Here is a 26,626-nt window from a genome sequence, read left to right on the forward strand (position 1 = left end):
TAATTTGATATGTGCCTACATTGGGCTGAACGTATCTTTGTAACAACTCCTGCAAGAGTTTGCTAAACGTATTCTTTGCCTTAAGATTGTAGAGCAATGTTTAAGCTGCTTAATGATTAAGCTTCAAATACCCCTAAGGTCTTTAGAAAAATTACTAGGTCACTTACAAATCCATTCCCAGCTCTTCACTAAGACAAGGGACAGAAGGACCACCTCCAGGCAATTTTATTAGTTACTTCTAGCTTGCTATTTGAACTTGAATAAAACTCCTTTCTTAAATGTATTTTCTCAGAGCTTTCACTCCCAGGAACATAGAGCAGGTGGAGTCGGGGTGGGGTGGGAATGTCTGTGCATAACGGGGCGGGGCGGGGTGGGGGGGTTGGCAGAAGTGCCTCCCTGGGTTTGGCCTGGGGATCTGGACACCCACTCAAATGTCTGCCTACCAGTCTAGTTACATAAATGTGTGCAGTGAGTTGGGGGTAGGTAGGGCAATAGGGAGTGGAAGTGTCAGTGCTGAGTGGGAGAACCCACACCCTCCCAGTCATTTATACTTTTGCCAAGGGAAATGGATTTGACTGGTGGATAGCCATTTAGTGATTCTTTTCTTACATGCTGAATTACAGAAATGTGTAGGAGAGGTACGGCTGGGTGGGCTCATTAGAGATTCAGGGAGTGTTCTCATATCTAAAAAAATGTGTACAGAGATGGGTCCCTTTAAGAGAACAGAGCATTCTGGTTAAGGACAGGGAGTGATGGGTGCATCCCTAGAACATGTGATGAGATCCCTTAAGGAAAGTATTTAAAAATACAGAGTAAAATGCCCAAAGCTTAGGGGATTTTGCCTGGGAGATCATTCAGGTTGAAAATGGGTCACGAGGGATACAACTTGCAGGATAACATGAGCTGCATGTATTTGCAGGTGGGGCTGTCCTGGCAGAGGAGCCCTCTAAGGGGTATAGTGACGTGTGCTCATTTAGAAGTAATGGGAGGCCATGTGAGGCAGGCACGACCAAAGGCAATCACGGTGAAGGTGTATAATGAGAGGTGTTATGGAGACAGGGCAGGTGCAAGCTCTCCTGGGTCTCAGGTATGATGATTCGGATGCGCTAAGGCATGAGAGGGAGAGATGGTTGGATATTTAAGGATGGAGGACCGCAGGGGCTCAGCTGACAAGGAAACAGAGGAGCACGACACTGGCCGACTCTTCTGGGGAGAGGTGAGAGACCCGAGGAAAGGAGAGCAGGAAGGGGACAAAGCAGCAGCAAATAAAATCACGGTTATAATGATCTCCAAAAAGACAGCCAGTGTCTTCAAGACTGAGCTGCGGCTTATCTAAAGGATATAGAGGATCAGCAATGCTTTCCTTCTCTCTGGACAGTGGCACAGAAAATGGGCTGTGATGCAGCACGAGGATAGATTTCTTAAGTTTGGAGCAGGTATGAGGGCAGTCGGGAAATCTGCTTGTCTAGTAACTTTGAGGGTTGATAGGTTCTTGGAGAGTAGGGTAAACAGGACGGGCTGAATTTGGAAATTAGTGACTGGAATTCAATGCTCCCAGCCTGGGACCTAGTCTCCCGGGGTTTGCACTCCTGTGAAGCCGTGCACTGTGGGCCTGGCTGAGGGCTCTTCACTGGCTCCCAAACTGTTAGCCCCTCAAGGTCACCAAGGTCATTCCTTGCTGACCTGGTAACTAGTCTCATACCATTATTGGTAGTTAAGGACACTCCAGTCACATCCAGGTAACACAAGAATTTAAAAGTCAAGTGGCAGAAAATTTCATGCAAAGGGGTCTCTAAATTACCTTTTTAGTAAAAAAGAAAAAGAAAGTTATTTTGCCTAAGCTCTCTTTAGCTATAATTTAAGCCTGTTTCCTCTGGCAAGGTGCTCTGTGGTTAGCCAACCTGTCAAAATAATACTCAGGTTTCTGGACATGGTTAAGAGCCTCGCATCATAACATCTATTTCTTTCAATTACTAATGGGCATGGCTATCCTCTTGTTAACTCTATTCTTCAAAGTCCTGCTTCTAAATCATCACCTGCGAAGTTGGAGAAAATACGAAGTTCCCACCCCAGGCCTGCCCAATTACAGATCCTGGGGACGCAACCCAGTGACCCAGGGTTTTAACCAACCCTCCAGGTGATTGTGATGCAAACTCAAGTTTGAGTCACTGTTCTAAAATACACGGCAAAGGGTGAAAGGCCCCGGGCCGATATTAGGCAGAGTGAACGGGCTCATTCTGGCTCTTCCATCCCCCTCTCCTATTAATATGTCAGGACTCCTAGAAAAACAACATCAAAGCCCTAACATATTGGAGGTGGAAGACAAGTAAAGACACATAATTATTGAGTGCCTTGAATTTGCCAGTTACTGGCTTTACACATACGATCCCACTTAATTCTCAAAACAGTATGAGCCTGTTGCTGTTTTACCAGATAGGAAACCAAACGCGTTAGGTAATGTACCTAAAGACACAGACGCTACACAATTGGATGGGATTTGAGTCCAAGTCAAACGCCTTTTTTATTAGAGTATGTTGATTCCTTATGGACAGGTCCATAGTGGCATAATTCATACAGGGAAAAGGTATTACTGTGCTCTCATTCTTTTAAAATAACACAGTTTATCTAACAATGCCCACATCTTTACTGTTTAAGTGCATTTCTGACCAAGGTGTGCCACCTTGCACTTTAATCTCGATTTTGTTCGTTCTGGGGAAACAGCACCAGGTGGTTACATATATCTACTGTGAGGCTGTAATCTGCTCAGGTCATTGCTCTGCATTTAACTGGAGGCAAATGGCTTAAGCTTGCTGGGCCTATTTCCTTTGCCCTTGTGCTACCATTTTTATCCCCATCTACAGAGTTAGTAATCCAACACAACCCAATCTGTTTATCACCTGCAGCAGACTTGTAGTGCAACCAATTGGCCCCTCCAGTCAGCTCATGGATGAAGATCCTCCATCAATGTAGGTGGCGCCTTCTCCCAGGAACTCACAACCCACGTCCAAGCCCTTCGGAAAGCCTCTAAACCAGGTAAAAATCATGGTCTAAACAGACTCTTTAGCTTGCTAATCAGAGTATCTTGTGGCATCCGGTCTTAGCCTGTCTTGTAATTCTAGAATTTGTAGAATTGCTGAACCAAATAAAAGGAAGAAACTATACTGTCAGCTCTCAATTCTGCACCACTGGAGAGGAACAGTGACATGGTAGATTTAAAAAATTTGGTTCCATTTGGCTTTGGAATGCATTGTGATTTTTTTCAGTAGATTAACTTTCCTAATTACATTTTGCACAGCCTAATATTAACAGGCATTTGTATTCCCTGAACGTACGACATCTAACATTGAGAGTTGGGGAGATGCCGTAGAGGAGTCCAAAATGTGCTGGTCTCAGGGAATGAGTGTTGTTATGGACAATCCACACACGGGTAATGAAGAGGGTGCTAATTATAAAGTGCTCTGCAAATATTAAATCGTAAGCAGAGAGGGCAAATTAGGAATTCTCTATGGACGTGAACAGACAGTATAAAAGCTTATTAAAATTCTAAAAGGGACAAAGTTTCAGGGATCATCTTGGGTGTTAATGGAGTCTGATGGAAAAATAAGGACACAAGGAGGGTCAATGAGTTACTGGGTGCTCTTTCAAATAAGAAAGAGAATGGACTTGAGGACACGGGGAGGGGGAAGGGTAAACTGGGATGAAGTGAGACAGTGGCACGGACATAGATACACTACAAAATGTAAAATAGATAGCTAGTGGGAAGCAGCCGCGTAGCACAGGGAGATCAGCTCAGTGCTCTGTGACCACCTAGAGGGGTGGGATGGGAAGGGTGGGGGGGCGCAGGGCACGGGAGGGAGGAGATATGGGGGCGTATGTGTGTGTATAGCTGATTCGCTTTGTTGTGTAGCAGAGGCTAACAGACCACTGTGGAGCGGTTGTGCTCCAGGGAAGATGTTAAGAAAAGAGAAGGAAAAGAAAAGAAAAATAAATAGATAAGAAAACCTCAAGCAATAATACCAAAGTGTTTTAAAAGAGTGTTTAAAATGAATTTTATTATTTGAATTTTACAAGTAGTCTTTAAAGGCTTCAAACAAGAACTCTGTTGCAAAACTCTAATAAATAGCTTGCCCCAAGTCCCCAAACAAAATGTAAAACAAAATAAAAACTAAACCCAGAAGGATAAGCAAGACTTCAGGATGCTGGGACGTTAGCAGTATTTCTCATTTACAAAGAGATACCAGGCAATGTACAATCTCCTTCGTACACGTCAAAGAGAGAGAGAGACAGACAACTGAGATCTTTACAGAGCACTCCGAAATCTTCCTATTTCCATGACAGAAATGTCACCAGAAAAAAAAAAAAAAATCCCATGGAGAAATCACAATCGTGAACGAAACTGTAGCATAGAAGTCTAGTGATGGGGGTGCGGGGGAGAAGAGAGGAAAATCCATCCCGTTTCTTTCAGGGATGGAGAGAGGAATGGGCTGAGATTACTTGGGGCAGGGAACTTCTGAGCAGGTGCCACTGGACAGCCGAACGTTCCCTTAGACCAGAGTTACCACTGAAGGGGCACAGGTGGTAATTTAGTGACAATTGTGAAGGCAAGAAACAAGGCCACCAGGAGCTCCCCTGGGGCCTCTCAACACTAGTGACCCAGTTTCTCTGTTCTGTGCAGGACTGAGAGCCTTGGAACAATGGCCAGGGGCCCAAAGCAGCTGCATCACTAGACAGGAAAAATAGCACGTCAATCATTTCTGCAGCAGAATCCTTTGGATGCCACACAAGGATGCAGAAAATGCTGGGCTGAAATTGTACACTGGGACATGCAGGTCTCAAAAGGCCATTCCATGATCACAGTCATTGCTCCTAACAAGTAAGTATTAAAGTTCACAATTTAACATTCACTTTTCCTAGTTACAAATACTGGTGAAGTCTTGCTTTGGAGAGAAGGATTTACGAATTTATTAATAAGATCATTTTGAGCAAAAGCTAAAAATACAATTTTGCCACACTGCTATCTTTAAAAATCTCAAACAAAAACTCTACTTTTGACCAAAATGCATATAAATCATATGATTTTTAGTTTGGAGGAATTCTGAAACCAATTACTGTTTGGAGCCAGGAGGCTACAGAAAGGCTGATCCCACTTTAGAGGGACTGACTTAAGCCAAACAAAAAGGGCTCCAGCTCAGAGGAGCACACAGCACCTGGGACCATTTTCCCAGGGAAAGGAAGAAGTAGTGATGTCATAATGCAGGATGGGAAAGGGGTGTGGCCCACAGCCTCCGTCTCTGCCTCTCTCTGGTTCACTGATTTGTTATTGACAAGTAACCCCGTTCCTGCTCATCATCTCTGTAAGATAGGGACAGACATCACTAGCTCATGCACAAGCCATTCGAGGGAGGTAGGCATTTTCTCAAAGCACCTCCCTCCCCAGGCATTTTAGGAACGAAGGTAAGAAAATCCCCCTCCCCAAATAAACAGTTTTTAAAAACTTTATTGTCTTCCTAGGAATAATGACATTTGTCAGGATACTGAGGGAAAGCTTGGGTTACCTGAAATAGATAAGAAAGAGCTGATGGCAATAGAGGCAGATGGGCCAGTGGGGGGAACCCTGGTCCTAGCCCCAGTTTCTTTTTAAATACATAACAGATAAAGATATTGTGCAAAAAAATAAAGACATTCACATTTTAGCAGTTAAACTTTTATTTTACTTTTTAAAATTTTTATTTACCTTTTTCTTTTTCTTTTCTACAAAAGGCAGATAATGATTGTTGATCTGCAATTGTTGTGTTGTGCGCTCCCCTAAAGGGGGCAAAGTTGGGAGCTGGGGCGGGAGCTCGGAGGATGCCTTCCTGGCGGCACTAAGGGGTGCGCGCCCCTGCGGCCCCCCCTCCTGGCCTAGCTCATGTCGATGGTGTTGAAGACCCACTCCGTGAACTTCTTCAGCTTGTCGGAGGCGTTCTGGGATTCCTCCTGCAGCCTCAGGTTGTCCTCTCGCAAGTGCTGAACCTCCGCCTGAAGGTGAGCTTTGTCTTCTTTTTCCTGGGAGGGCGAGCAGAGCAGGAAAGAACTAAGAGGGTGGCCTCACCCTGCCCAGCCGCCACGAGTGGCTGTGGCTCTGCGTGCGCCCTTCACCCACTTCCCTCCTTCATTCCACTAAACAGCTGTCTATAAGGGCTGTCTTACATTTTAGACGATTGCTCTGGGGGCTCCTGTGTTAATATAAAGCCACCGAAGAAACAAACAGCATCTAATTCTTTTGGTGCAAGAGCCTGAATAGCAGTGAGGACACGTGGGTCTGGGCTATGGACCAGGGGTGGGGAGGCTGGGAGAGGGCTGGCTGAGGTCTAAAGGTGCTCACAAAAAAAGGGAACGCTTTTTCTGTGCGTGTGACAATGAAAGCTTTCTTGCACTATGTGTGTCAGTGGGAACCAAGCTCTAAGCAGCTCCCTAAACATGTGTACGGAGAAAGCAGGGAAAACCACCACATTTATTCCACTAACAAACTGCTGCCAAAGGGCTCTCACAGTTCAAGGGCAGCTTGCGTGGACTGGGTGACCTGCTTTGAGAATATGGTTTACCTTCTTCAGATCTTCTCGAAGCAACTTCAGCATACCTTCCAGCTGGTCCACTTTAGAAGCCAGAGTGGGAGAGGAATTTTTACTGCTGGGAACAAGAAACAAAAGACCTTGCTGGCCGGAGCCTCCACGGCTGGCTTTGTTTGGCATTTTTTTTTTTTTAAGGAGGCGCCTGAGTTTACCAAATGGTTTTCAATGTCAAATGACTCAGTATGGCGACACAACCGTGCATTTTCATTTTAAAAAAGAAAATGGCAGTCCTAACAGAAGGTAATACAAGTGTGAACTACAGCCAATCAATGGCTTCCTTTAATTTAAGATGCTGCATCTTTGTGACAATACAGGACAATAAGTGAAAATGGTCTCTTTGGCAGCACAGGAAGAACTTCCTGGCAGACACAACTGTCGAACAGTGAAATGAGTATCTCTTTAGAGGCTCTAAGAAGAGGAGAGTTACTCCTCTGTGTGTGCATGTTGGCTGGGGGAGGGTTAGGGCAGGCTCTACCTTGGGGCAACCCAAGTAAGTAAAGCCTGTGGCCACTCACCCAGTGGCGACTAAGTCGTCATCGGGCCCACGTCTTAACTTAGACTAGTTTAAATATCTTCAAATATTAAAAAAAATAAGGCTACATCTTTCAGAAGGCTTCTCAGTCCAACCTTAATGTCTTAAGCTCTTCGCTATTATGACCAGCAAACTCTAAGGCCCACAATTTTATTTTCTCCCATCTCATTTAAGTGCTAAAAATGCCATGCCAGTGGAGCATCAAAAGGAAGGGCAGTTAGAGGACGAGAAGGCCATGTAACCAGCTGGACAGATGACACAGCTTGGCAGGGGCTGAAGACCTGTCAACTCTCCCTCCCAGACTCTCCTCTACTTGAATTCAAGCTCCAAAAAGTTTCATTCAAGCTCCAAAAAGTTTCCAGGTGAGTTCTAGCCAGAAACACAACCTCAGCCTCACACAACCAAGAATCTGAAGGCTTCCATGGAGCCAAATGGCAGCTGCCTCTCTCCAGAGGTCAAGGGGAAGAGGTGGTGACTCTGAACTCTTGGCGTCATGAAATAAAAGGTATTCTTTACTTTAAAAATCAAAGTTCAAGTTGGAATTCCTGACCTAAAATAAGCTGTGTCAACGTCTACTGCTAATTCTAGGTCTACAGCAAGCCCACAGTGGCATGGAGTGTCACAAGGCTGTAAATAAAATGGAATGATAATGACCTCCTCACTTCTAAGAAAGACAGGACGACCAATTAAAAGCTGACAGTGAATGGATTTTAAAAGGGAAGTGGTCAGCTGCAATCCACCGCACCTCACAAGTAGGTCAGGTTTGGATGGGTTGAAGGCCAAGGATGTGACAGAATAAGAGTGGTGTTGAACAGAAAACACTGAGGCTGGGGATGCGGGCAGGGCTGTCCTTCACAAGCCGTTGAGTCCACAGTCCCTGCTCCTGGCAGGGCTGACGCAGCCACTGCAGGCTGTTAGTAACTCTGTGGCGTCTCTTGACTTCTGAAGGTCTGCAAAATGAATTCTGTGACTGTGAGTGCACTGATAATCTTTAAGAACATATTTAACCCCATTTGCATTTGCTCATCCACACTCATCTTAAGCTTCTACAGGTAAGATTTAGGAGCCGCTTAATAAGCCTTTCTCAGGAGAACAGTCTTTGCTCACTCAGACTTCTCTTCATCCTAAAAAGGGACATTTGGGGCTCTCCCCTCGACTCTGCAATTTTTAAAAAAGTTCTCAACAGCCAAACTAACTGTCTCTTTCCTTCCCCAACTGTCCCAACGATAGGATAAATGCAGCATCTGTTACACTCACAACAAACGATCCAGAAGTCTTCAAGCACAAGTCGCCGGTATATCTGTGCAAACCTACGCCAACCTCACTCTTCCCGTTACTGGCTGTTTCTGACCAAGTTTTCTAGATACCTGGATTCTTACCCATCATCAAAAGGTTTTAAGAGATTGCAAATTGATGAAATTATTCTCCATGAGGGAGGGCTTACTACGTGTCCACGGCTGACTGCTGGGATGCTTTAATATATAGGAACATCACACATTTATCCAACAACCTCACCATTTGAAACTGAGGGGGAAATGGAAAAGTCAGCCTCTACATAGTTAAGTAGATAGAAGTCAGAGTCCATACCCCTAACTCAGCTACTGCTTTTATCTTTTAACTTCTTATCTTACGTACATCTTACCTAGCCTGGTGACCCAGTTCTAATGCAGGTCTGAAGCAGAACGTTGGGAGCTGCTACGATGCAGGCACATTTACAAGCATGACCAACTGACAGCTTCAAAACCGGCAGACTCAAGGACTAAACGCATAGGAGTCCGAGGATGTTCAGCAAATGATTTCTCTTGCCTTACCTAATAAACCCCGAGGACATAAAGGTACTACGGCATTAAAAAATAATGAATATTCATAATGATGACTTTTAAGCCATCAAGAACAGTTTCATGGTGTTTAGAGTATTTGGTTACAAAGCACTCGAACAAAAAGCGAAGTGTCTGGCACCGGAGTGATGAACTTCGTTCAGCTGATACATGTGGCCTCCATCGCCTCTTCCCCACACCTGCGGTCTGTCACTAGTGGAGGTGATGTGTGGTGTGGAGTGGTACCCTCGCCACTGGATGACTAACCTGCTGTAAGACTTCATCTGGGCCAGAGCCTGCTCTTCAAGCTGGTCATTGTTGGATGCAGCACTCAGAGGGCGATGGTTTTCGTCACTAGCAGCAAAGAACGAGGCTCTCTGGACTGAAACGGAGAGAAGAAACCATTCAGTATTTTGGAACTGGATCCTGGGCCCTCTCTATGGGGGCCCTCCATTTCTAAAAGAAATGGCCTACACGCACAGTCAGATCTAATCAAGGGGCAGGAATGCATCGGAAACCTTATCTCCCAAACCTTGTAGGAACATTTTTTTACTGTTTTAGCTGGAAGAGGATAGTAACATTGTAATTTCTCTTTTAAAAACAGTTGTTGTGACTCAGCTTCTATTCCAGCTTTTCCCTTGCTCATAAAAGTACCATTCTATTGTTTCCCTGGAAACAGGCCTCATGCCAAATTCCCAGACCGATGCTTTCCACTCAGTGACAACATAAAGCGCATTAAAGAGCTAGTACTAAGCTTCTTGAGGCTTCCTCAAGTATGTTTTCCCTAAGACTCCTGGCCACCTTGGTGGGCTTTAGCCTAGGCCCACACCACCTCTGTTTCAAAATACACAGACTTCAGGCTTGAGCCAAGAAACAAAATCAAATTAAAAAAAAAATCTCCCACTGAAAAACCAAAACTTCTTTGCAGCAACATGGATGGACCTAGAGATTGTCATACTGAGTGAAGTAAGTCAGAGAAAGACAAACATCATGTGATATCACTTATATGTGGAATCTAAAAAAAGGGTACTAATAAACTTATCTACAAAACAGAAGTAGAGTTACAGATGTAGAAAACAAACTTATGGAGGGAGAACGAGGGGAAGATGGCAGAAGAGTAAGACGCGGAGACCACCTTCTTCCCCACAGATACACCAGAAATACATCTACATGTGGAACAACTACAGAACACCTACTGAATGCTGGCAGAAGACCTCAGACCTCCCAAAAGGCAAGAAACTCCCCACGTACCTGGGTAGGGCAAAAGAAAAAAGAAAAAACAGAGACAAAAGAATAGGGACGGGACCTGCACCAGTGGGAGGGAGCTGTGAAGGAGGGAAGGTTTCCACATACTAGAAGCCCCTTCGCGGGCAGAGACTGCGGGTTGCGGCGGGGGGGAAGCTTCGAAGCCGCGGAGGAGAGCGCAGCAACGGGTGAGGAGGGCAAAGCGCAGAGACTCCCGCACAGAGGATTGGCGCCGACCGGCACTCACCAGCCCGAGAGGCTTGTCTGCTCACCCACGGGGGCGGGTGGGGCTGCGAGCTGAGGCTCAGGCTTTGGTCGGAGCGCAGGGAGAGGACTGGGGGTTGGTGGCGTGAACACAGCCTGCAGGGGTTTAGTGCACCACAGCTACCCGGGAGGGAGTCCGGGAAAAGGTCTGGAGCTGCCCAAGAGGCAAGAGACTCTTTCTTCCCTCTTTGTTTCCTGGTGTGCGAGGAGAGGGGATTAAGAGCGCTGCTTAAAGGAGCGCCAGAGACGGGCACGAGCCGTGGCTATCAGCACGGACCCCAGGGGCAGGCATGAGACGCTAAGGCCGCTGCCACCAAGAAGCCTGTGTGCGACCACAGGTCACTATCCACACCGCCCCTCCCAGGAGCCTGTGCAGCCCGCCACTGCCGGGTTCCCAGGATCCAGAGACAACTTACCCGGGAGAACGCACGGCGCGCCTCAGGCTGTTGCAAAGTCACGTCGGCCTCTGCCACTGCAGGCCTCCCCCCCACACTCCGTGCCCCTCCCTGCACCCCGGCCTGAGTGAGCCAGAGCCCCCAAAGCAGCGGCTCCTTTAACCCCGTCCTGTCTGAGCAAAAAACAGACGCCCTCCGGCGACCTACAGGCAGAGGCGGGGCCAAATTCAAAGCTGAGCCCCTGGGAGCTGTGAGAGCAAAGAAGAGAAAGGGAAATCTCTCCCAGTAGCCTCAGGAGCAGGGGATTAAAGCTCCACAATCAACTTGATGTACCCTGCATCTGTGGAATACATGAATAGACAACGAATCATCCCAAATTGAGGAGGTGGACTTTGAGAGCAAGATTTATGATTTTTTCCCCTTTTCCTCTTTTTGTGAGTGTGTATGTGTACGCTTCTGTGTGAGATTTTCTCTGTATAGCTTTGCTTCGACCATTTGTCCTAAGGTTCTATCCGTCCTTTTTTTAAACATTTTTTTCTTAATAATTATTTATTAATTTAATAACTTTATTATATTTTACTCTATTTTATTTTACTTTATCTTCCTTTCTTTCTTTTTTCCTTCCTTCCCTCCTTCCTTCCTCCCACCATCCCTCCCCCCCTCCTTTCTTTCCTCCCTTCTTCCTTCCTTCCTTCCTTCCTACTTCTACTAATTCTCTCTACTTTTTCTCCCTTTTATTCTGAGCTGTGTGGAGGAAAGGCTCTTGGTGCTGCAGCCAGGAGTCAGTGCTGTGGCTCTGAGGTGGGAGGGCCAACTTCAGGACACTGGTCCACAAGAGACCTCCCAGCTCCACATGATATCAAACAGCAAAAATCTCCCAGAGATCTCCATCTCAACGCCAGCACCCAATTTCATTCAACAACCAGCAAGCAACAGTGCTGGACACCCTATGCCAAACAACTAGCAAGACAGGAACACAACCCCACCCATTAGCAGAGAGGCTAACTAAAATCATTATAAGTCCACAGACACCCCAAAACACACCACCAGACATGGACCTGCCCACCAGAAAGACATGATCCAGCTTCATTCATCAGAATACAAGCACTAGTCCCCTCCACCAGGAAGCCTACACAACCCACTGAACCAACCTTAGCCACTGGGGACAGACACCAAAAACAACGGGAACTACGAAACTGCAGCCTGCAAAAAGGAGACCCCAAACACAGTAAGATAAACAAAATAAGACAGAAAAACACACCGCGGATGAAGGAGCAAGATAAAAACCCACCAGACCTAACGAAGAGGAAATAGGCAGTCTACCTGAAAAAGAATTCAGGATAATGATAGTAAAGATGATCCAAAATCTTGGAACTAGAATAGACAAAATGCAAGAAACATTTAACAAGGACCTAGAAGAACTAAAGATGAAACAAGCAACGATGAACAACACAATAAATGAAATGAAAAATACTCTAGAAGGGATCAATAGCAGAATAACTGAGATAGAAGAACGGATAAGTGACCTGGAAGATAAAATAGTGGAAATAACTACTGCAGAGCAGAATAAAGAAAAAAGAATGAAAAGAACTGAGGACAGTCTCAGAGACCTCTGGGACAACATTAAACGCACCAACATTCGAATAATAGGGGTTCCAGAAGAAGAAGAGAAAAAGAAAGGGACTGAGAAAATATTTGAAGAGATTATAGTTGAAAACTTCCCTAATATGGGAAAGGAAATAGTTAATCAAGTCCAGGGAGCACAGAGAGTCCCATACAGGATAAATCCAAGGAGAAATACACCAAGACACATATTAATCAAACTGTCAAAAATTAAATACAAAGAAAACATATTAAAAGCAGCAAGGGAAAAACAACAAATAACACACAAGGGAATCCCCATGAGGTTAACATCTGATCTTTCAGCAGAAACTCTGCAAGCCAGAAGGGACTGGCAGGACATATTTAAAGTGATGAAGGAGAAAAATCTGCAACCAAGATTACTCTACCCAGCAAGGATCTCATTCAGATTTGATGGAGAAATTAAAACCTTTACAGACAAGCAAAAGCTGGGAGAGTTCAGCACCACCAAACCAGCTTTACAACAAATGCTAAAGGAACTTCTGTAGGCAGGAAACACTGAAGAATGAAAAGACCTACAATAACAAACCCAAAACAATTTAGAAAATGGAAATAGGAACATACATATCGATAATTACCTTAAATGTAAATGGATTAAATGCTCCAACCAAAAGACACAGATTGGCTGAATGGATACAAAAACAAGACCCATATATATGCTGTCTACAAGAGACCCACTTCAGACCTAGAGACACATACAGACTGAAAGTAAGGGGATGGAAAAAGATATTCCATGCAAATGGAAACCAAAAGAAAGCTGGAGTAGCAATTCTCATATCAGACAAAATAGACTTTAAAATAAAGACGATTAGAAGAGACAAAGAAGGACACTACATAATGATCAAGGGATCAATCCAAGAAGAAGATATAATAATTGTAAATATTTATGCACCCAACATAGCAGCACTTCAATACATAAGGCAAATGCTAACGGCCATAAAAGGGGAAATCTACAGTAACAAATTCATAGTAGGGGACTTTAACACCCCACTTTCACCAATGGACAGATCATCCAAAATGAAAATAAATAAGGAAACACAAGTTTTAAATGATACATTAAACAAGATGAACTTAATTGATATTTATAGGACACTCCATCCAAAAACAACAGAATACACATTTTTCTCAAGTGCTCATGGAACATTCTCTAGGATAGATCATATCTTAGGTCACAAATCAAGCCTTGGTAAATTAAAAAAAATTGAAATTGTATCAAGTATCTTTTCCAACCATAACGCTATGATACTAGATATCAATTACAGGAAAAGACCTGTAAAAAATACAAACACATGGAGGCTAAACAATACACTACTTAATACCGAAGTGATCACTGAAGAAATCAAAGAGGAAATAAAAAAATACCTAGAAACAAATGACAATGGAGACATGACGACCGAAAACCTATGGGATGCAGCAAAAGGAGTTCTAAGGGGGAAGTTAACAGCAATACAAGCCCACCTTAAGAAACAGGAAACATCTCAAATAAACAACCTAACCCTGCACCTAAAGCAATTAGAGAAAGAAGAACAAAATAATCCTAAGTTAGCAGAAGGAAAGAAATCATAAAAACCAGATAAGAAAAAAATGAAAAAGAAATGAAGGAAACGATAGCAAAGATCAATAAAACTAAAAGCTGGTTGTCTGAGAACATAAACAAAATTGATAAACCATTAGCCAGACTCATCAAGAAAAAAAGGGAGAAGACTCAAATCAATAGAATTAGAAATGAAAAAGGAGAAGTAACAACTGACACTGCAGAAATACAAAAGATCGTGAGACATTACTACAAACAACTCCATGCCAATAAAATGGACAACCTGGAAGAAATGGACAAATTCTTAGAAATGCACAACCTGCCGAGACTGAATCAGGAAGAAATAGAAAATATGAACAGACCAATCACAAGCACTGAAATTGAAACTGTGATGAAAAATCTTCCAACAAACAAAAGCCAGGACCAGATGGCTTCACAGGCAAATTCTATCAAACATTAGGAGAAGAGCTAACACCTGTCCTTCTCAAACTCTTCCAAAATATAGCAGAGGGAGGAACACGCCCAAATTCATTCTACGAGGCTACCATCACCTTGATACCAAAACCAGACAAGGACGTCACAAAGAAAGAAAACTACAGGCCAATATCACTGATGAACATAGATGCAAAAACCCTCAACAAAATACTAGCAAACAGAATCTGACAGCACATTAAAAGGATCATACACCATGATCAAGTGGGGTTTATTCCAGGAATGCAAGTATTCTTCAAAATACACAAATCAATAAACGTGATACACCATATTAACAAACTGAAGGAGAAAAACCATATGATCATCTCAATAGATGCAGAGAAAGCTTTCGACAATATTCAACACCCATTTATGATAAAAACCCTGCAGAAAGTAGGCATAGAGGGAACTTTCCTCAACATAATAAAGGCCATATAGGACAAACCCACAGCCAACATTATCCTCAATGGTGAAAAACTGAAAGCATTTCCACTAAGATCAGGAACAAGACAAAGTTGCCCACTCTCACCACTCTCATTCAACATAGTTTTGGAAGTTTTAGCCACAGCAATCAGAGAAGAAAAGGAAATTAAAGGAATCCAAATCGGAAAAGAAGAAGTAAAGCTGTCACTGTTTGCAGATGACATGATACTGTACATACAGAATCCTAAAGATGCTACCAGAAAACTACTAGAGCTAATCAATGAATTTGGTAAAGTTGCAGGATACAAAATTAATGCACAGAAATCCCCGGCTTTCCTATACACTAATGATGAAAAATCTGAAAGTGAAATCAAGAAAACACTCCCATTTACCATTGCAAAAGAAAGAATAAAATATCTAGGAATAAACCTACCTAAGGAGACAAAAGACCTGTATGCAGAAAATTATAAGACACTGATGAAAGAAATTAAAGATGATACAAATAGACGGAGAGATATACCATGTTCTTGGATGGGAAGAATCAACATTGTGAAAATGACTCTACTACCCAAAGCAATCTACAGATTCAATGCAATCTCTATCAAACTACCACTGGCATTCTTCACAGAACTAGAACAAAAAGTTTCACAATTTGTATGGAAATACAAAAGACTCCGAATAGCCAAAGCAATCTTGAGAAAGAAAAACGGAGCTGGAGGAATCAGGCTCCCTGACTTCAGACTATACTACAAAGCTACAGTAATCAGGACAGTATGGTACTGGCACAAAAACAGAAACATAGATCAATGGAACAGGATAGAAAGCCCAGAGATGAACCCACGCACATGAACAGAAACATAGATCAATGGAACAGGATAGAAAGCCCAGAGATGAACCCACGCACATATGGTCACCTTATCTTTGATAAAGGAGGCAGGAATGTCCAGTGGAGAAAGGACAGCCTCTTCAATATTGGTGCTAAGAAAACTGGGCAGCTACACGTAAAAGTATGAGATTAGATCACTCCCTAACACCATACACAAAAATAAGCTCAAAATGGATAACAGACCTAAATGTAAGGCCAGAAACTATCAAACTCTTAGGAGGAAAACATAGGAGGAAAACACAGGCAGAACACTCTATGACATAAACCACAGCAAGATCCTTTTTGACCCACCTCCTAGAGAAATGGAAATAAAAACAAAAATAAACAAATGGGACCTAATGAAACCTCAAAGCTTTTGCACAGCAAAGGAAACCATAAACGAACCCAAAAGACAACCCTCAGTATGGGAGAAAATATTTGCAAATGAAGCAACTGACAAAGGATTAATTTCCAAAATTTACAAGCACCTCATGCAGCTCAATAACAAAAAAACAAAGAACCCAATCCAAAAATGGGCAGAAGACCTAAATAGACATTTCTCCAAAGAAGATATACAGACTGCCAACAAACACATGAAAAGAATGCTCAACATCATTAATCATTAGAGAAATGCAAATCAAAACTACAATGAGATATCATCTCACACCAGTCAGAATGGCCATCGTCAAAAAATCTAGAAACAATAAATGCTGGAGAGGGTGTGGAGAAAAGGGAACCCTCTTGCACTGCTGGTGGGAATGTGAATTGGTACAGCCACTATGGAGAACAGTATGGAGGTTCCTTAAAAACTACAAATAGAACAACCATATGACCCAGCAATCCCACTACTGGGCATATACCCTGAGAAAACCAAAATTCAAAAAGAGTCATGTACCAAAATGTTCATTGCACCTCTATTTACAATAGCCCGGAGATGTAAAGAACCTAAGCGCCCATCATCGGATGAATGGATAAAGAAGATGTGGCACATATATACAATGGAATATTACTCAGCCATAAAAAGAAACGAAATTGAGCTATTTGTAATGAGGTGGATAGACCTAGAGTCTGTCATACAGAGTGAAGTAAGTCAGAAAGAGAAAGACAAATACCGTATGCTAACACATATATATGGAATTTAAGGAAAAAAAATGTCATGAAGAACCTATGGGTAAGACAGGAATAAAGCCACAGTCCTACTAGAGAACGGACATGAAGATATGGGGAGGGGGAAGGGTGAGCTGTGAAAAAGCAAGAGAGAGGCATGGACATATATACACTACCAAGTGTAAGGTAGATAGCTAGTGGGAAGCAGCCGCATAGCACAGGGTGATCAGCTCGGTGCTTTGTGACCGCCTGGAGGGGTGGGATAGGGAGGGTGGGAGGGAGGGAGACGCAAGAGGGAAGACATATGGGAACATATGTATATGTATACCTGATTCACTTTGTTATAAAGCAGAAACTAACACACCATTGTGAAGCAATTATACCCCAATAAAGATGTTAACGAAAAAAAAAAACAAAAACATGGTTACCAGGGGGTAAGTGGGGGAGGGATAAATTGGGAGATTGGGATTGACATGTACACACTACTATATATAAAACAGATAACTAACAAGGACCTACTGTATGGCACAGTAGGAGGGAACTCAATACTCTGTAATGTCCTATATGGGAAAAGAATCAAAAAAAGAATGGGTATATGTATATGTAGAACTGATTCATTTTGTTGTATACCTGAAACTAACACAACATTGTAAATCAACTATACTCCAATAAAAATCAAAACAAAAAACAAAACTGTGATTTTATATGAAGGAGAGTGACCAACACATTGAAATTTATAATCAAGTTAGTCCTGGGGAATTGCCATCAGCTAAAATGGGGATTCACTGCTCTGTGGTTGTCTGACTTCTGAATTCCATGGCCTAGGCAATTGGCTCCCCCAAACTGGAGCTTGACTGAAGAGCAACTTTCAATCCTTCCAAGTAAGGGCAATAAAACAAAAACCTCAAAACCAGTCATCTGCTAGCACCATCATTTTACAAAGACCATTTTAGCATCAAAAAATTGGGAAGGGCAACCTCAGAGTCAGTCTATCAAAAAAAGACCTCTGAAAACCTCATGTCAACACACACAGCAATACTTTTAGTTTTTTTCTGTTTCAGCAGAGCAGGTCAGCACTAGTCTAAGGGCCTGCGTTGAAGGACCACTGGCTTAACGCAAGCACACAGCAAGTGGGTTGACGTAGGAACGAAGCACGTAGAAAGCACACCTGCTACCACACACCCGAGAGATGAGTGAGAAGAGCAGAGGAAGGAGCCTGGGGCCGGGCCAAGCAGGACAAGCATCCTAACAGATCCAACTGTGCGTTGAGCAATGACGTCTTCACGACGTGATAAAAAACTCTCCCGGACACGTGCTGTTTTCATTCAAGTGACAGTTGGGATTCCCCTGCACTCTGCCCTTCTCAGATACAGGGAGGCGAGGCATCCGTGTGACGAATTCCTATGTAGAGGAAACACTGGGTTCCACCTGATTAAATCTGACAGTGGGGGCCCCTACCAAGTGCTCAAGAACTGTTAGCTCAACTGGTTTCTGGCTGTGATGGTAAAATGCGTGTGTTGTCAGTGTGTCCAGAGCACTCATAGTGCCCACGACCTCAGTGTGGCCCAGCCTGGACCATCAGTAGACTCACCCTCATATGCCTTGGCAGCATCCACCAGGTTGGACCAATCCAAATCCGCAGCAGCGTCGGGCAGGGGCATGAGGCCGGGGTCGGGCATGGGCGGCCTTTGGGTCTCCTGGATGTCATTGAGGGAGCTGTCCGAGGCCGAGAACTCTCCTGCAGGAAGGGACAAGGGATAAGATGCTTCTCACGCCCACAGGAGAACCACTCAAAGTTTTACCCATTTTCTGTTACAATATATTTGTAAGTCATTTGTTACCTGGAATCAGTTTCTAGTCTAAGAGGCCGTTAGTGGTCATTCTAAAGCTGAGTCGAACTGGGAATTGACTTCCTCCAACCTTAATTCACTTTTGTATAACCTCCCACTGTCCCATTTCTAGTGGGGTGAGTCTTGGAAAAGTCAGTCCTGCACCGAGGCAATGTGTCTGCTTTGGCAGGAGCTGCTTGTCTACAGTGGGACCCAGGGCAGCTCCTCGTGTATCCTCGCAGAGTCGAGAGATTCAGGCTGGAGTGAAGGGACCTACTTCAAGAGAGGTGGGTTTTGCAGCCAGGCCAGGGAGGCTTGGTGATGCTTGTTTGAGGGGATAGTAAAGCTTATTTTTAACTGCACTGGAACCTGGGATCTGACTGCCCTCCATGTGGACTCCCTGCATCCCTGGGACTGGTGAGGGACATCCCTGGCCCATGTCTGTCCTGTATCCCAGGAACGGTCCACTGGTTTCTGCAGCTGGATGTATCCAGGGTGGTGTGAGAACCAAATCAGAGCACTTGAAAGTGAGTGCTGGGTCACCCAGCAGAGTTAACACAGGTTAACTGGTGTTGGCATCCTCTTCCTTCCCAAGGACACGCTAAGCAACACCTGGCATCAGTTTTCTTTTTTTTTTGTTTTTTTAACGCACATCTTATAATCTTAAGTTCTTATTTGAGAATGTAAAAATACAAGGTACGATAGACTTCAGCAGTCTTAGTTGAGTGCCAAGAATAATATAGAAAAGGAAGATAGTTGATAAATGAGTTTATAATCTTAAGTGTAAAAATGTAGAAAGACAAAAAGAAATGGTCCACATCAAAAAAACTTAAAAAAAATTCAATTATGTAAACTTACGACTAAATAAATCATATTTTAAAAAGATGGTACTCAAGACCCATCGCTGGTTGATTACATTTTTTTTGCTATTTTCTATGTTGTGGAGGTTATCTATATGGTGGAAACTCTATACAGAAGTGTATCTGTATACATCTCTTCCCAGTTTGCCTTCAGTGACATCACTTTGGTAACCTGAAATCAGCTGAGGTAGGAGTATATCTACACCACAATAACTGACAAGTGCTGCAAGTCAGGGCCTGTGCCTCCTTCCAGGAGCTGATTGTTAAACGTTTACCAGCACAGTAAGAATCATACTTCCAGTGAGGACAAAAAGACACTGAGAGATACTCAGCTGGGAAGTGACGTAGTAACCTTCGTTCATTGGGAAGATCATTTTGTTTTTTTTTTTAAATTCAAACAGAAAGTCACAGAAATTATAACCATCCTCATCAGTTCACTCTGTCCCATGTGATTAATTTTTTTTCATCTTGATCTTTTGTTTGCACTTCTATGAATTCATCAGTTTTCCATCAGAGTTCTGGAAATGCTTATTCATTCAGTTCAGCAGTACAGTCAATTACCAGAAACCTGTACAGTTTTCGATTTACAGCAGCCCAACATCCCAAGCCCCTTCTAAGGTGACAATTTTTTAAAATACAAATATTAAACTACAGTAACAGCTCATCTCTCCTTATCCTGGGGACGGGAGGAATGGGTGAAATGAGCCCCTCTGTGCAGTGGAGGGCGTGCTGCTACCGCTGAGGTTCATATAGGCGGAGGAGAGAGGGAAACGTAGCTCAGGAAACGAAGATGGCTCTCGATGGGGCAGCAGCTGGGGCAGAAACGAGAGCAGAGCACGTGCCTCCATGAGGAGGGTCACCCGCACAGTGTGACTGTAACGCTAAAACTCATGCAAACACAAAGCTGAAAGTGAACTTCTCAGTTAAAATCTCTAAGCGACTCCGGAAATAACTGTGAATTAAAAAGTTTCGTCAATTATGATAGCCTATAAACCAGAGAACATTTAGCGCTTGCTTTCCCTTTCAAATTACGTGAAGAACCGGTCTGAAGTGCAGTTACTAATGTGCTTAACGTTAGCAAAATTATGAGTAAATGGACATCAACAAATGCTGCCTGATATTAAAGGCTCAGCTGTATCTAAACTTGCTCCCACCAAGGGTAAGTAGTTGGAATGATTTACAATGTTGGGTTAGTTTCTGATGTACAGCAAAGTGATTCAGTACATATATATATGTTTTTCGTTTTCAGATTCTTTGGAACAGACAGTTTTGTGTGTTACACACAACCACCCTTCTGCCCTTTTATCTCTGGGGCCCAAATTTCCACTTGGAAAAAAAAGAAGTCGCCCATTCCCCAAACACATCTCAGTATCTCAGTGGTGGTCACACCAACGAGGCCAAGGCGTAGGGATCAGCCCCCCAAGGACTGCTCAGTTTAGGGCGTGGGATCACTGTGGCTGCTGCCTGACTTTTAGGAAAGCAAGAAGAGGTGATGGAAGGAGCTGGGAGAGGGTGGTCCGCTCCTTCCCTCCCTCAGTGCCAGGCCTTCAGCCACAGGCTTCACAGGGAAGGTGTGAGGGGGGCAGATTTCCGGGCTGTTCTCTTAGTATGTGAGCTTCCAAAAAGCAGGGCCTACTGTGACATGACACATGCAGACAGGCTTTCACGGAGGGTTTATTTTTATCCCTATAAAGGTTAAAAAAAAATGGGGAAGTGAAAGAAACATTCAAGGTAGGCAGGAAGTTGTAAGAGGAATGGAGTGCAGGGAGAGTGGTCCCAACGCAGAGAGAGAAGGGGAGAAAAAAAGCCTACTATTTAGGGCACAACTAGGAGGTGGTTTTTAGAGTCCAGATGGTAAAAAGTGGTCATTTCATGTGTCAGCTTTGGTTCATAGACAGTGACCTTTCAGAGCAAAGAGAAATCAGGTTCAAGCCATAGTTGAACCTCTTATAAAGAGGGAGGAGGGGGAAGCTGATGTGATTCTTGAGTGATGTCTGCCACGGGGAGAAGGGGAGAAGGGAACTGTGTAGGAAGCAGGATGGAGATGATGGAGGAACAGTCATGGGAGTGGGTTGAAAGCTCAGAAAAGATGCAGGGAGAAAGCAAACTAGGAAGGCAGGAGATTTAAAGAAAACACTGCTTCAGAGAAGAAGCAGAAGGAAAAGAAATTGGGTATAAATGGACATAGAGAGATAAAGCTGCAGTGTTCCCTGAAGGAAAAAGGGCAGAAGGGAGGTGGGGTTACAGCCGTATGTATGATAAGCAGGCACACAGGTTCCATAATAGGTATCTGCTGTGCTGGGCAATAGTGGGAGGGTAGCTGCAGAACCCTGGAATGGAGCTGGACAGAGGAGAAAGAAAAAAAGCAATTTTTTTTGGTCCCTGAGTATGGCCCTTAATAAAACTGGGATCAAGTAAGGTGATGGAGGAACAAGGCATTTATGAATCAAAGGGAAGAATACGGAGGTGCCCGGCATCAATAAGCCTTTTCCTAAATAATACTCACTCACTCGATGAATGAATGAGTCAACAAGTGACTGACCGACATCACAGCTAATATTCTCACAGCTGGGAAAGACAGAACAATGCTGTGGCTCAGGGAAGCCAGTGGATAAAATTCTCTAAGAAATAACTGATCTGGTGTTAGCCAGATTTGCCCAATCCTAACAGCAGCTGGGATGTTTGGTAAAAAATACAATACAAACCACACTTTTGTATTCAAATTCAGCAGGTCTTCGGTGAGGTCTGGAAATCTCTATCTTTAACAAGCATCCCAAGGGAGAGCTTTTACCACATCAGGAGCCCCAGTTTTGTGGGTGCTGCACAGTGGCTGCCCCTTGGGCTCTGGAGCCCAAGAGGAGCTCATGTTTCTGGGCCCCATGGGACTCTAACACCTGAAGAGGCAGTTCTTGGAAGGCTACCACCCCCCCAGGGCACTGCCAGGCAGCAGACCGAAACACACCCCAGTCTTTCTGTGAAAGAGTCCTATTCGCTTGTCCTGGAGCTTTGGCCACAGGCATAGCCTTCTGTTTTGGCACATTTAGAGGCCTACAAGATGCTCTCAGGGAACAGAGGCCTGTGGACGCAATCTTTGTGTTCTCCATCTGCCTCACTCAGCTCATAGGCATCTCCAGAAAGGTGCTTATACATACATGTGGTGCCCCAGTACTTATGACTGCCACCCGGCAGACACCTCCAGGTCACTGGTGGTGGTGGTGGTGGGGTGGTGCTTATACTTGTGGTCCCATAGGACTGTACATATGTGCATACTTTAAAAGCTGCTGCCTGAGATTCCGGTTTCCAATCTAAGTGATGACTGAGATCTAAGTGATGACTGAATCTAAGTGATGACTGAGATCCATCCCTTGGAGACAGTGACAGGTCTTGTCACACCCTCAGCTACTGGAGGCTCTTAAAAATAAACTAGGCTGCTTGGACAATCACAAAAGTTTGAGAGACAACCGAGAGCTAGGGCAGGGTAGGAAGACACCGTTCATCCTCTACATGAGGCCACTCCATCAAAGCTGGGAGAGGTGGCTGTTTTACCTAATACGTAGAAACAAACACAGCATCAAGGAAGACGAAGAAACAAAGGAAAATGTTCCAAATGAAAAACACAAATCTCAGGAAAAATTCTCAATGAAATGAAGATAAGTAACTTACCAGATAAAGAGTTAAAAATGATGGCCATAAAGATGTTCACGAAGCTTGAGAGAAGAAAGGATGAACACGGTGAGAACTTCCACAAAGACACAGAACGTCAAAGAGAGTACCAAACAGAAGTCACAGAGCTGAAGAATACAGTAGCTGAACTGAAAAATACACTAGAGGGGCTCAACAGCAGACTAGATGAAGCAGAAGAAAGGATTGGTGAAGTCTAACATAGGGTAGAGGAATTCAGTCAATCAGAGAGGCAAAAGGAAAAAAGAACGAAAAACAGGGAAGAAAGCTTAAGGGACATATGGGGCAACATCAAGCGTACCAACATTCACATTATAGGGGTCCCAGGAGGAGAAGAGAGAAAGGGCAGAAAACTTATTTGAAGAAATAATGGCTGAAAACTTCCCTAACCAAGGCAAGGAAACAGATATCTAGATCCATGAAGTCCAGAGAGTTCCAAAAAAGATGAACCCGAAGAAAACCACACCAAAACACATAATTAAAATGCCAACAGTTAAAGAGAAGGAGAGGGACTTCCCTGGTGGTGCAGTGGTTAAGAATCTGCCTGCCAATGCAGGGGACTCGGGTTCGAGCCCTGGTCTGGGAAGATCCCACATGTCGCGGAGCAACTAAGCCCATGTGCCACAACTACTGAGCCTGCGAGCCACAACCACTGAAGCCCGTGTGCCTAGAGGCCGTGCTCTGCAGCAAGAGAAGCCACCACAATGAGAAGCCTGTGCACCACAACTAGAGAAAGTCCGCACGCAGCAACAAAAACCCAACCTAACCAAAAATAAATTAATTAATTAATAAAAAAAAAAAGAGAAGGAGAGAATCTTAAAAGCAGGAAGAAAAGAACAACTTGTTACACAGAAGGGAACCCCCCGTTAGACTATCAGCACATTTTTCAGGAGGAACTTTGCAAGCCAGAGGGGCGCCGCATGATATATTCGAAGTGCTGAAAGGAAAAAACTGCCAACAAAGAATACTCTACCTGGCAAAGCTGTCAATTCAGAATTGAAGGAGAAATAAGAGTTTTTCAGATAAGCAAAAGCTAAGGAAGTTCATTACTACACTGGTCTTATAAGAATTATTAAAGGGACTTCTTTAAGCAGAGAGAAAGAGTGCTAATTAGTAATAAGAAAACATATTAAAGTATGTATCTCACTGGAAAAGGTAAATATATACTAAAGGTGGTGAACTGACCACTTGTAAAGCTAGTATGAAGGTTAAAAGACAAAAGTAGTAAAAATAACTATAATAAGTTAAGGGATACGCAAGATAAAAAGACGTAAATTTTACATAAGAACGAAATGGGGTGGGGAGTAAAAGTTAGAGCTTTAGAATATGTTCAAATTTAAGTTGTTCTCAACTTAAAACAGACTGTTATAAGTTGTTTTAAGTAAGCCTCATGGTAACCACAAAGCAAAACTCTATAGTATATACACAAAAGATAAAGAAACCAAAGCATGCCACTAAAGAAAGTCATCAAACCACAAAGGAAGACAGTAAAGAAGAAGAAAGGATCAGAGGAACTACAGGCATCCAGAAAACCACAAAATGGTACAAGTACATAGTTACCGATAATTATTTTAAATGTAAACAAACTAAATTCTTCAATTAAAAGATATAGAGTGATTGGATAAAAAATATATATCTAATTGTTGCTTCAAGAGGTTCACTTCACATGTAAGGACACGCACAAAGGGATGGAAAAAGATATTCCACGCAAAAGGAAACCAGAAGAAAGCTGGGGTAGCTATACTTACATCAGATGAAATAGACTTTAAGACAAAGACTGTAGTAAGAGACAAAGATCATGACATAATACTAAAGTGGTTATTCAACAACAGAATATAATATTTGTAAATATTTGTGCACATAACCTAGGAGCACCTAATTATATAAAGCAAATATTAGTAGACCTCAAAGGAGAATAGACAGGAATACAACAACAACAGGGGACTTTAATACATCACTTTCAACAAATGATAGATCACCCAGACAAAAAAACAATAAACAAACATTGGCCTTAAATGACATGTTAGACTGATGGTCTTAACAGAAATACAGAACATTCCATTCAAAAGCAACAGAATGCACATTCTTCTCAGGTGCATATGGGATATTCTCCAGGATAGACCATATGTTAGGCCACAGCAAGTCTTACTAAATTTAAAAAGATTAAAACCATATCAAACATCTTTTCTGACCACAGTGGTATGTACCAGAAATTGATTACAGGAGAAAACTGGAAAATTCACAAATAGGTAGAGATTAAACAAACAACATGCTACTGAACAACCGATGGATCTAAGAAGAAAGCAAGAGAAACTTAAAAAATACTTTGAGACAACTGAAAATGGAAATACAACATACCAAATTATGGGATGCAGCAAAAGCAATTCTAAGAGGGAAGTTCATAACAATAAATGCCTACATCAAGGAATGAGAATGGTCTCAAAAAACCAAATTTTACCTCTCAAGAAACTAGGAAAAGAAGAATTGAAGCCCACAGTTAGTAGAAGGAAGGAAATAACAAAGATCAGAGCAAAATAAATGAAAGACTAAAAAGAGAACAGAAAAGGTCAATGAAACTAAGAGCTGGTTCTTTGAAAAAAAAATAAACGAAATTGATAAACCTTTAGCTACACTCAGGAAAAAAAGAGAGGACTCAGAAATCAAAGAGGAGATGTTACATCTGATACCACAGAAATACAAGGGATCATAAGATACTACTATAAACAGTCATATGCCAACAAACTGGACAACTTCAAAGAAATGGAACACACAACTACCAAGACTGAATCATGAAGAAATAGAAGATCTGAACAGACAAATTACTAGTAAGGAGATGGAATCAGTAATCATAAATCTCCCAACAATGAAAGTCAGGACTCAGACAGCTTTACTGATGAATTCTACCAAACATTCAAAGGAGATTTAATACCATTCCTTCTCAAACTCTTCCAGAAAAATAGAAGAGGAGGGAACCCTTCCAAACACATTTTACAAGGCCAGCATTACCCTGATATGGAAACCAGACAAGGATGCCACAAGAAAAGAAAATTATAGGCCAATATCCCTAAAAACATGGATGCAAAACCCCTCAACAAAATATTAGCAAACCTAATTCAACAATATGTTAAGAGGATCATATACCATGTTCAAGTGGGTTTCATTCCAGGGATGTAAGGATGGTTCATCAATGTGAAAAACCACATTAACAAAATGAAATATAAAAATCATATAATCATCTCAATAGATGCAGAAAAAGCATTTTACATTTTCAACATCCATTTATGATAAAAACTCTGAACAAAGTGAGTATTGAGGGAACATACCTCATCATAATAAAAACCATATATCCCA

At 42.9% G+C, this 26,626-nt stretch overlaps 1 protein-coding gene across 5 annotated transcripts in view; it reads right to left on the reverse strand.

Annotated features, from left to right (window-relative positions):
• Positions 1–5,901: 5,901 nt before the first annotated feature.
• Positions 5,902–26,626, reverse strand: part of SIPA1L1 (signal induced proliferation associated 1 like 1) — a 143,961-nt gene continuing 123,236 nt past the window's right edge. For 3 of the 5 annotated variants that reach the window (XM_065900642.1, XM_065900625.1, XM_065900649.1), the window contains 4 exons: positions 18,497–18,643; positions 9,228–9,342; positions 6,585–6,666; positions 5,902–6,045 (listed from right to left, as the gene is read on the reverse strand). In XM_065900642.1, the coding sequence (XP_065756714.1) occupies positions 5,902–6,045; positions 6,585–6,666; positions 9,228–9,342; positions 18,497–18,643 (488 nt within the window). Of the gene's footprint in view, positions 6,046–6,584; positions 6,670–9,227; positions 9,343–18,496; positions 18,644–26,626 lie in introns of all 5 variants that reach the window. The other 2 variants (XM_065900633.1, XM_065900617.1) reach the window with 1 other exon arrangement.

This window comes from Phocoena phocoena, chromosome 2 (genome assembly GCF_963924675.1).
Source record: "Phocoena phocoena chromosome 2, mPhoPho1.1, whole genome shotgun sequence".
Classification (NCBI taxonomy): Eukaryota; Metazoa; Chordata; class Mammalia; order Artiodactyla; family Phocoenidae; genus Phocoena; species Phocoena phocoena.